Source organism: Natator depressus, chromosome 18 (genome assembly GCF_965152275.1).
Source record: "Natator depressus isolate rNatDep1 chromosome 18, rNatDep2.hap1, whole genome shotgun sequence".
Taxonomy (NCBI): domain Eukaryota; kingdom Metazoa; phylum Chordata; order Testudines; family Cheloniidae; genus Natator; species Natator depressus.
In genome coordinates, this window is record NC_134251.1 from 1,473,205 (window position 1) to 1,484,707 (window position 11,503).

At 56.4% G+C, this 11,503-nt stretch overlaps 1 protein-coding gene across 2 annotated transcripts in view; it reads left to right on the forward strand.

Annotated features, from left to right (window-relative positions):
* LDLRAD2 (low density lipoprotein receptor class A domain containing 2) overlaps positions 1-11,141 on the forward strand; it is a 35,291-nt gene extending 24,150 nt beyond the window's left edge. Inside the window, exons 1-5 of one of the 2 annotated variants that reach the window (XM_074975191.1) lie at positions 3,983-4,342; positions 4,699-5,205; positions 7,134-7,283; positions 7,637-7,777; positions 10,391-11,141. In XM_074975191.1, coding sequence (XP_074831292.1) covers positions 4,815-5,205; positions 7,134-7,283; positions 7,637-7,777; positions 10,391-10,638 — 930 coding nt within the window. In that variant the 5' untranslated portion in view covers positions 3,983-4,342; positions 4,699-4,814 and the 3' untranslated portion in view covers positions 10,639-11,141. Of the gene's footprint in view, positions 1-3,982; positions 4,343-4,698; positions 5,206-7,133; positions 7,284-7,636; positions 7,778-10,390 lie in introns of those variants that run through there. The other variant, XM_074975190.1, reaches the window with a different exon arrangement.
* The last annotated feature ends 362 nt before the right edge of the window (positions 11,142-11,503 follow it).

An 11,503-nucleotide genomic window follows, 5' to 3' on the forward strand; every position in this document is an offset into this window, starting at 1 on the left:
CAGCCTTCTCTGCAAAACTCATGTCCATGGTGCCATGGCCAGGACGAAAGCCACACTGTGACTCTGGGTACACCGAGTCCACTAAGTGAGAGATGAGCTTGCTGAGGACTACAAGGATCTTCCCCACTATAGACAGTTGTGTGATTCCACGATGGTTCTCACTGCAAGGTATGCTTCCCTTCCTCTTGTATAGATGGACTATGAAGGCATCTTTATACTCCTGGGCACAGTGTCCTGTTCCTATATAGTCTTGAAAAAGCTGGTGAGTTTTCTGACCAGGTGAACACCTCCACATTTGTATACATTAAGTGTAATGCAACCAGGGGTGGAGACTTGCCCCTGAACAGCTGCTTGATGGCCTTAGTAACTTTGTCTAAAGAAAGATCCACGGCTAGCCCCTCCAGGACAGGACACTGCGGGCGTGAGTCAATGGCTCCATTGGACACAGTGGATTGACAGTTCAGGAGACTATCAGAGTACTCTGCCCAGCTTTTGTCTGTGAGGAGCCAGTTACCATCTGCTGTGAGGACAGGATATCAGAATATCGTCCATGGAAACGACAACTCCATTTGCATTAGTTAGCAATTCTGCCATTGTTTTTTGGAAAATTTCAGGTGCACTGGTCCAAAAGGTGATCTTTCAAAGCAAAATCTCCCAAAGGGTCTGATAAATGTAGTCAGTTTAGCACTTTCTTTGGCTAACGGAATTTGCCAGAATCCACTCAAGGCATCCAGCTTGGAGAATACTGTAGCTCCTTTCACTTTGGGGAGGAAGTCAGCCAGTGGTGGAAGGGTAGATTTTTGTCTCACAGCTAATTCATTAAGACTGTTAAGATCCATACAGATTTGTATTTTTCTATTTTTCTTTATTTCTGGTACCATTGGGGCACACCATGCAGTTGGCTTGATTATGCCAAGCCGCTCCATTCTCTTTAACTCAGTTTCCACTTTATGAAGTAATGGGCTAGGAATCCTGCACGGTGTAGATGCACTGTATGGTTCAGCATTGGCTGTTAAGGTCATTTGCACTGGATCTTCTTTCAGAAGTCCAATATCACCAAATATTCCATGGAGTTCATCCACCTTTCTCACTAGGCCCATCATGGCTGCTCCGCTGTGGCCGGGAAGGCTGTTGGTCTGTGTCCTTGGATCACATACACTCTGAACACAAAGCTCTTGTCTTTGTAAGTTGTTCTGTGGTGAGCTGGCCCATGCAGCTCAGAATCCCTCCAGGGCTAGCCTGAGCTGTGACAGGTAAATTCAGCTCTGGGGGAGGTTGAAGGCAATTGCTGAGACGACTGTGATGTCAGCTCTGAGTCAATTTTACACTATAAGGTGGGTAGAAAGTTGGCTAGATTGTCGGGCTCAACGAGTAGTGATCAATGGCTCCATGTCTAGTTGGCAGTCGGTGTCAAGTGGAGTGCCCCAGGGGTCGGTCCTGGGGCCGGTTTTGTTCAATATCTTCATAAATGATCTGGAGGATGGTGTGGATTGCACTCTCAGCAAATTTGCGGATGATACTAAACTGGGAGGAGTGGTAGATACGCTGGAGGGCAGGGATAGGATACAGAGGGCCCTAGACAAATTGGAGGATTGGGCCAAAAGAAACCTGATGAGGTTCAATAAGGATAAGTGCAGGGTCCTGCACTTAGGACGGAAGAACCCAATGCACAGCTACAGACTAGGGACCGAATGGCTAGGCAGCAGTTCTGCGGAAAAGGACCTAGGGGTTACAGTGGACGAGAAGCTGGATATGAGTCAGCAGTGTGCCCTTGTTGCCAAGAAGGCCAATGGCATTTTGGGATGTATAAGTAGGGGCATAGCGAGCAGATCGAGGGACGTGATCGTTCCCCTCTATTCGACATTGGTGAGGCCTCATCTGGAGTACTGTGTCCAGTTTTGGGCCCCACACTACAAGAAGGACGTGGATAAATTGGAGAGAGTCCAGCGAAGGGCAACAAAAATGATTAGGGGTCTGGAACACATGACTTATGAGGAGAGGCTGAGGGAACTGGGATTGTTTAGTCTGCAGAAGAGAAGAATGAGGGGGGATTTGATAGCTGCTTTCAACTACCTGAGAGGTGGTTCCAGAGAGGATGGTTCTAGACTATTCTCAGTGGTAGAAGAGGACAGGACAAGGAGTAATGGTCTCAAGTTGCAGTGGGGGAGGTTTAGGTTGGATATTAGGAAAAACTTTTTCACTAGGAGGGTGGTGAAGCACTGGAATGCATTACCTAGGGAGGTGGTGGAATCTCCTTCCTTTGAGGTTTTTAAGGTCAGGCTTGACAAAGCCCTGGCTGGGATGATTTAAATGGGGATTGGTCCTGCTTTGAGCAGGGGGTTGGACTAGATGACCTCCTGAGGTCCCTTCCAACCCTGATATTCTATGATTCTATGATTCTATGATTTTTAAAGTCAATAGTCTCGCCAACAGAATAGTCCGTTTCACTCTCCAGGTACATTCTGTGTCATCACAAGTGATAGATCCCAGAACAACAGCTCATCTTGATTGTCTGTAATATGAGTCAACTCCCTGTGGTGGCAAACAGCCACAAAATGTCCATATTTCATGCACATATTACACCAGGCGCCTCTGGCTGGACATGAATCATCTCTTGGGATATGACTTTTTCCACACCTTGGGCACTAGGCTGGAATTTGTCCCTCCTAGCCTGGGAGTTCTTTCTCCTGGCCTCAGGGTTTTATGATAACATGCAAGTGTCTGTCTGCAGCTTCTAATCTAGTTTCAGGTTTTTCAAGTTGCTCCTGCCATTTGGCCTGTTGTTTGGCTAATTCTGACTGCTTCACTCTCTGCATAGCTGTGGCTGGGGTTAAATCTCTTCAGCTGTAGCTGCTGTGAAAGGCTTTTATCTGTTAACCCAATAACCAGCCTGACTCTGATATTTTCCTGTTTTGGATTCCCCATATCTCAGGTTTCAGCCAGTGTATCCAGAGCTCTTATAAAACAGTCAACATTTTCCCCTGGTTTTTGAATTCTCTGGTGAAAACATGCTTTTTCATAAACTACATTTCTCTGAGGTAGAAAATATGCATCAAACATAGCCAAAACCTGTTCATAGTCATCTTTGTGACTATCTTCAGTAAAGTCAATAGATTTAAAGATATTCTCAACCTGTTTCCCCATAGCATAAATTAGAGACGATACCTGAATATCTCCAGTTTCTTTGTGGAGTTTTTTTAGCAGTTCAAAATCTTGCAAATTACTGCTTCCAGTGTGTCTATCGGGAAGGTTCGTCAAAGCTGTAGTTCTCTGGGGCATTGAAGAGTGGCCGTAGGTCTCCTCCCTGCCACCCCTTCTCCCTGACTGGAAGTTCGGGCAGCAGCAGCCATGACTGGTGCAGGTTGTTGTGGACAACAGGTTCCAAAGAGCACCAGCCCCTCATGCCCGGTGCCCCCCAGATGGAGCATGGCCAGAGTCATGGCAGTGAAATCTCTGGCCGAGTCCCAGTGCCAAGAACACAGCCTGAGATTTACGGCCTGCCAGTCCCCTGCACTCAGCTGGCCCAGCCCCCAGCAGCCCTGGGATTATCCCCCCAGACAGACTTCATCCTGGGAACCACTGTGACCTTGGGGGGGCTGTTACCTCTCTGCAGGGCTTTGCTGTGCGGGGGTGTGCCTTGCAAGCTGACGTGCTGCCCTGTGGCTGGGGGCGGTGTCTCAGGGTATTGCCTCTCCGTAGCCCCTGCGACCGGCTGTCCCATCCGCCCATAGCCTCCAGCCAGGGCACAGTTACATTCAGCCCTTTCGGATGAACCAGAGCTTAACTCAACAGTGCCATGACATTGCCCCAGGTCCAGCCCCTTAGTCCTTCTGGCCCCTGGGTCTGGGGCCTCCATACAGCCCCCTTGGTGAGCCTGTAGGGACCCAGTCCCTGCCTCCACCCTGGATCCAGCCCAGGGACCCTGCAGCAAGTGGGTTTTCTGCCTCATCAGCCCTCTTTCTTCTTCCCTCAGCTACTTCCTGAACCAGCCCAGCTTGGGTGCAGGGGCTCGCCTTGTCTGCATCCTGCCCTGGGGCCAGGCTCGTGGTCTCAGCCGCTGCCACAGCCTGGGGTGCTGGAACCGGTTTTAGAGTGGGGGTGCTGAGAGACTTTAAACCAAACTGTTAATGATGGCACCCACTTCAAGCCAGGGGGTGCGGCCGCAAAGCCTGAAAACCAGACTAACAGCAGCAGAGCCCAGCACCAGGCCTCCTGTCCCACCATCGTACTGCACCCGCTGCGTGCAGGAGCCTGACAGCAGCTGGGCTCCCCTCTGGGAGCTGAGGGGTAGAGGCCTGATGCCCTCCCAGGGCTGGGGTCCTCTGAGCTGGGCTTCTCCCTGGTAAGCATCTCCTCCAAACCTGGCAACAGTCACAGGTGTGCAGGGCGGGGCTGCCCGATCCCATGGCTGCTCTTTAACCCCTTCCTGCCTGCTGTGGGGTTTGTGCATCCTGGCCCTTGGGGTCAGAGGAGCAACCCTGGAAGGCGGTATCTGTGTGTCCCCAGAGCAGGCCGCGGCCGTGCGAGCTGGCGCACGTTGTTAGCGCAGTTGGGCGCTAGGCGGGGACGAGCCGGCTCCCCCCAGGGCCGTTTCCATGCTTTGCCGTCTCCCAAGGCAGGGACAGAGGCACTGGGATTCAGGGGCTGCACATCCTGCTGGGGCTCGGGTGGCAACTCTCTCTCTCTCCCCTGCCTCAGTGAACCTGGTGGATTTTTGTGGCCTGACCATCAGAGACGACGGGCTGATTATCAATTCGCACAGGGACTCCCGGCGCTACTACTTCGTGGCCACGGGGACAGACTGCTCCCTCACCATGCAGGCCGCGTCGCCCAAAGACAAAGTCCAGTTTCAGTTCCGATTCTTCTTGGTGTACAGCTTGCTGCGCCTGGCCCCCAGCGGCAGGCCCCCCCCCAATGCCACCGGAGCGCCTCTGCCCCCAGAGACCGCCCGGCCAAGCCAAAGGGGGCCTGGACAGACCTCATCTGGTGGAGACTGGGAGCTTCAGGATCCCTGCAATGCTGGATCATATGTGCAGTTCTATGATGGCAGAGGTCGTGCTGCCGAGCCCCTGGGGGTCCCGCTGTGTGGGAAGAGCATCCCCAGGCCCATCCTGTCCACCGGAAACTACCTGACCCTGCGCTTGGTGACACGGGGGCAGCAGCCCCGGGTGGATTTCGTCGGCGATTTTACATCCTTCCGACTGGGTGAGGTACCACACGTGCAGGGGACACAAGCCAAAGGACCTTGCCAGACAACCACAGTGTCCAGCCCAAAGATCAGCCGCCCCGCCCCCACCGCCTGCATGGAGGCCAATGCCAGCTGTGCCCTGGTCACCGGCCGCCACGGGGCCAGGGCACGTGGCAAAGGGCTTCAGTGGAGGAAATCAACTGAGTGTTTGTGCCAGCTGCTGAATCCCCGCCAGGCTCTACAGGAGTCTTGTCCCGGGGCGGCTGGATCAGGTGCAGGCCGGGGAGCAGAGGCAGGGCTGGCACATGAATGCCCAGGGGGTGCAGATTCCAAAGGCCACCTGATTGGCGGGGTGGGGGGTGAATCAGGAGTGACATGGGCTTGGCAGCAAGCGCGCGTGATGGCGCATCGTCCGGAACACCCATCAGGGCACGGGGAAAACGCACCTGTTTGCCAGGGACTCCACAGTTGCCTGGAACACAGAATGACGTGTGCCTAGGCCCCCCACGCACAGCTGCACATATATTCCTGGCCACACACCCCTATACACACACACACACAGACACACACACACACACACGGCTGCACACAGACACACGCATACCGCGTCTCACACAAGGCTGCACAAAGGCTTCCACACACACATGCCTGCGCGCACGCACACCCAGAGTCTCACACAAGGCTGTCTGTGAACAGCTGCACACACACTCCTGTACACACACACTTGTGCATGTGTGCGTGCGCACACACACACACACACACCCCATCTCACACAAGGTTGCACACGTCCTCTCACATGCAACCTCACGCTCTCTCTCCCTCACACCCCCCCACGCCCCCCCACACCCACAGTGGCCAGTGTAGTTCAGGTCTTCAGGTTGTGCCGACTGTCTCGGGCTCCGAGACACAGGGTTTCTAGCCCTGCAAAGAGCCCTTTAGTCAGGGTGAACTCATGGCCCTGCTGAGATCAGTGACGACCCGCCCCTGATGCCAGTGAGCTGGGCGTTGCTGGCGCGATAGCCTGGCTCTGCTCTCAGTGGTCACTGCCAGGCCCCAGAGCCGGTGGTTCCAAAAGAAACCAAAGGCCATTCTCCCTGGTCAGACACCCCCGCTGCTCTGATGCCTCCCCCCTGACTGGAGAGGCCATCTCCCCTCCAGAGCAGTGGGTGCTGCCATGTCCTTTAGCCTCTTGGCATGCTGGCCCTGCTGTCTCCCCTGTGGCTAGTGGGGCATTAAGGTCCTGCTTGCAGTGCCCCAGGCAGGGCCCCAGCTTGCAGAGAGCCTGGGTCTGAAACTCTGCGGCATGGCGAAGGTTGCCAGTTTTTGACTGGAACACCCTGTTGGAAAGGGACCCTGGCAGCTCTGGTCAGCACCACTGACCAGGCTGCTAAAAGTCCAGTTGGTGGCGCAGTGGGGCTAAGGCAGGCTCCAGGCCTGACCTGGCTCTGCGCAGCTCTTGGAAGCAGTCCGCATGTCCAGCTCCTAGGCACAGGGGCAGCCAGGGAGCTCCACGCACTGCCCCTGCCCCGAGTGCCAACTCTGCAACTCCCATTGGCCAGTGGGAGCTGTGGGGGAGGTGCCGGCAGGCACAGACAGCGCACGGAGCCCCCTGGCCCCTCTGCTTAGGAGCCAGACATGCCGACTGCTTCTGAGAGCCGCCTGAGGTAAGTGCTGCCCAGCCAGAGCCCCACTCCCAAACTTCCTCCCATGCCCCACCCACCTCCGCCAGCTCAGAACCCCCTCCTGAACGCAAACTCCTTCCCAGAGCCAACACCCCAAGCTCTTGCCCCAGCCCTGAGCCACCTCCTGCACCCTAAACACCTCATCCCCGGGAGCCTGGCAGCTTGGTCACATTTCTCTCTCTGCCACTGAGTCACGTACCCATGCCAGTGCATGCTCATAGCTGCTCCCAGCCGTGCTGTCAGTGCTGCCGTGTCCATTTCAGGCTTCAGCATCTCCGAGTGCAGCGAGGAGCTCTACTTCCAGTGCCGGAACAGCAAGTGCATCCCCAGGAGCCTGGTGTGTGACCGGATGGGCATCGATAACTGCGGGGACGGCTCGGACCAGGCGGCCCATCCCCCTGCCAAGTGCAGAGGTCAGTGCGGGTGGGGAGAACCCAGGGCAAGGGCGGGGGAGAGGGAGTGCCCCCGAGAGCAGTAATGGACAAGAGGGCTGGAAAATATGGGCCCGATCCTGCCTGGTGCACTTGGGAGTGCGGGGGAGCATTCTGGATGGGAGGACGGGGAGCAAACGGACGGGGGGGGGGGGGGGGGGCTCTGAGGCCTTTAGTGAGGCAGCTGCCAGGAAAGGGCTGCTGGGGTGGGAGGGTGCAGCAGGAGCTCAGGGCTGCTCCCCTCCAAGGGTTTTCCTGGCCTGGGAGCTCTTTGCTGGGCTGACGCCCGCACCGGCAGCTGGTGCAATTACACCCCCTTCCTCTCCCCCATGCAGGCCACCTCCCCACATCAGCATCTCTCCAGCTGGTGAGCAGCCCTGCAGCCAGCGTCACCCCCTGCATGGCGGCTTGTGCCGGGGCAGAGAAGAGCCAGCCCTTGGCCCCAGACACTGGGCCCCTGGACAAGCCTGCAGCAGGTACCTAAGTCCAAGTGCAAAGTCCCGGGCCTGGCCCAGAAATGTGCTCAGCACCTGGCAGTGTTAATGGATTTCTCCGCATGCCCTGGGGGCAGGGCTGGGCTGTTCCCCATGGCACAGATGGGGACTGGGGCATGGCCAGGGTCTGGGACCTGCCCAATCGCAGGCGGTGGGTGCTCTGCTCTGTCCCCTCCTCCCCCCACCCCATGCGAGCAGGGGAAGAGGCTGGGTGGGGGGCAGGACCTCGGGGTGGGAGAGGCCAAGTGGGGGCAGGGCAGAGCACCCCCTATTTATTTTCAGTGGGTGCTTGAGCCCCAGAGCACCCACGGTCACACAGGGAGACTGTGGTAGAGCAGGGACTTGAACCAAGTCCCAGCTCAGTACCCTAACCACTGGACCAGCCTTCCCTGCGACATGCCCCGGGGGGAGCCTGAACCGGCGGGCAGTCAGGGCCCTTTCTGCCCAATCTGAGCTTGCTCCTGGGAGGTCAAAGCCCAGGATGCCCCCAGCACTTTGCAAAAGGATTGACTGATGTGTGTGCATGTGTGTGTGTGCAACGAGAGCTCTGTGTGTGTCAGGCCAGACATGTGATGATGTGTGTGTAATGACAGGTGGCTGTGCTTGTGTGCAATGAGACGTGTGAGTGTGTTATGACACGTGCACGTGTAATAAAGGATGTGTGTGTCTGTGTGCAATGACAGATATGTGTGCATATGTGATGACACATCTGCAATGACAGGCTTGTGCACATGTAGCAGGTGTGTAATGACAAATGTGTGCATGTGCAATGAGACTGTGACTGACAGAACGAGGAGTAATGGTCTCAAGTTGCAGTGGGGGAGGTTTAGGTTGGATATTAGGAAAAACTTTTTCACTAGGAGGGTGGTGAAGCACTGGAATGCGTTACCTAGGGAGGTGGTGGAATCTCCTTCCTTTGAACTTTTTAAGGTCTGGCTTGACAAAGCCGTGGCTGGGATGATTTAGTTGGGGATTGGTCCTGCTTTGAGCAGGGGGTTGGACTAGATGACCTCCTGAGGTCCCTTCCAACCCTGATATTCTATGATTCTATGTGTAATGACGTGTGTGCAATGAGATGTGTCCGTAATGGCAGATGTGTGTGTTCATGTGTGATGATGTGTGTGTGTGTATAATGACAGGCAGGGTGTATGTGTGCAATGACTCATGTGCGTGCATCTATAATGACAGGTGTGTATGTGTGTGATAGGTCGATGTGTGTAATGACAAGTGGGTGCTCGTCTGGGGTGATGTGCGTGCACATGTGCAATGACAGGTGTGTATATGTGCGATAATGTGTGTGCCATAACACATGTGTAATGACATCAGTGTGTACTTGTGTGATGACACGTGTGCTCATAGGCAATGACAGATGGGTGCATGTGCAATGGCAGATATGTGTTTGTGTGTGTGTGGCCAATGACAGTGGAATGTGTGTGTGTGCTGACACGTGTGTGGGTGCATGCACAGACAGGTGGGTGCATATGCATGTGTGATGACGTGTGTGTGTGTAATGACAGGTGTATGTACATGTGTAATGGCAGATGTGTGTGTGTGTGTGTGTGTGTCCATATGCAATGACGTGCGTATATAATGACAGATATGTGCTCATGTGCAATGACATGCATGTGTGTGCAATGACAGATGTATGTGTAATGACAAACTTATGGCACGTGTGTAATGAAAGGCCTGTGTGCAGGTGTAATGCCAGGTTTGTGTAATGACGTGTATGTGTCTATGTGTGATGACGTGTGCATATGTAATGGCAGGTAGTTGCATGTCTACATGTGTGCATATGCAATAACAGCTGTGTATGTACCTGTGCAATGACAGATGTGTGTGCATGGTGACATGTGTATGCATGACGGGTGTGTGTGCATGTGTAATGACAGGTATGTCCATGTGTGCAATGGGTGTACTGACAGGTGTGTGCAATGACGGGCATGCGTGGAAAGTGTGTAATGACAGGTGGGTGTATGATGTGTGTGCGTGCAATGGCAGGTGGCTGCGTGTGCGATGACATGCGGGTGTGCAATGGCAGGTGGCTGCGTGTGCAATGACAGGCATGTTTACGTGTGTGTTCCTCCTCCCCCCGCTCTGAGCTCAGGCTCGAGGAGTAGCGCCTCAGCAGGCGAGTGGGAGATCAGGTGCTGTCTCACACTGACCCTCGCCGAGGCTCTGGGCCCTGCAACAGGCACCTGTGTTGTTCCTATCCCAACATGCCCCCTACAGCGACCCTCCAAGGGCCAACGCCTGGCAGTATGATGCAGCATTGCCAGCTGTCCCCTGCGGCCCGCATCCACCCTGTCCCTGGCGTCTCGTGCCCCCATGCACTGTGCAGCTGGCTTAGCACCACATGGCAGAAGGAGCAGGGTGGCAGCAACTCAGGCCCTGTGGCCCCATGGCTGGGGCACTGAGGGCACCGGAGCCCCCTGGGCTCTGCCCACCCTGTGGTAGGACAGGCTCACCAGAGTTGTCTGCTTTTGGCTCCAGCATGTCGAGGGCGCTTTGGGGGCAGAGATGGCCACAGAGCAGTGCTGGGGAGCAGAAGGGAGGCACCTGGCACTCACTGCCCCAGCCCTTTTCCTTCCTCTCCAGGTGAGAGGAGCTCGGGCTCTCTGCTGCCCCTCTACATCCTCCTGGGGCTGGGCGTGGGCTCAGCCCTCCTGCTCTGGTGCTGCTGGTACCCTGGCTGGTTTGTCTGGAGACTCGGGGCCTGCCGGTTCCTGCCTGGCTGCAACTCCGTGTGGGCCTCGTGCCAGCTCTGCCCCCGCAGCTGTGCCCACAGGAACCATGGCTGTTCCGGCAAAGTGACGCCGCAGCCCAGCGACGACCTGCCCCTCTGATGCAGCCGTGCCATCTTTGCCCGGGGGTGGGCACGGGGCCTCCCCCCGGCCGGAGGAGCAGGGATCCGACCTTTCCTGCCCGTGCCCTCTGCTGGCTTGGGTCACGGCAGGACGGGCTGCGGATACCAGCGGGGGTGGGTGGGGGGAGATGAGAGGGGATGGGGCAGCTCCCACTACCGCCTCTGCCCACTCCCATAGGCACAGGCCAGGCCCCATGTGCCTTCCCCCAGAGGCAGCAGCCTCCAAAACACAAGGGCCCAGAGGGCTGCTTGGGAGCCTGGGAGCTGCCCCAGCGAGTGCTGCGGGTGGCGGAAGGAGCGACGGAGTCACTGGCCTGGGTGGGGCTTGGCCCCCGGCCTTTGAGCACGGCGCGGCTGGGGGCAGGCCGCGCGCCCCCCAGATCTGCCTGTGAGTGTTGTTGTGACGCCTGCCGCACCAAACGCATTGTCCCACCCTGTGGGGTGCAGCTGGCGGAGGATGTGAGCCCAGCACTAATAAAACAAGCCCACCCTTTGCTTGGGAGCTGTGTGCGCCCAGCCCTGAGCTGGCCCTGCAAGCGGGGAGGGCTGGGTGGGCATCACTAGTACGGCCCGGGTTGCTGGGGTCATGCTATTGCAAGAGCTTTGGGGTGACCAGGCCTGGCCATTTCCTGGGGTGCTGCACCCACCTTGTCACAAGCAGACGCTTTGGGGCACCTTGTTTTCCAGGTGCCCGGTCTGTGCTGAGGGCCAGATTTGGCAGCAGCTCCAAGCCCGCGAACTCCTCTGCAGCGCCAGGAGCTGCCAGCATTCAGCCCCACGGGAAACCAGGCCCAGGAGAGCCGACACCAATGGCCACTGCTGCCCCCTGTGTGACCTGCTGAGGC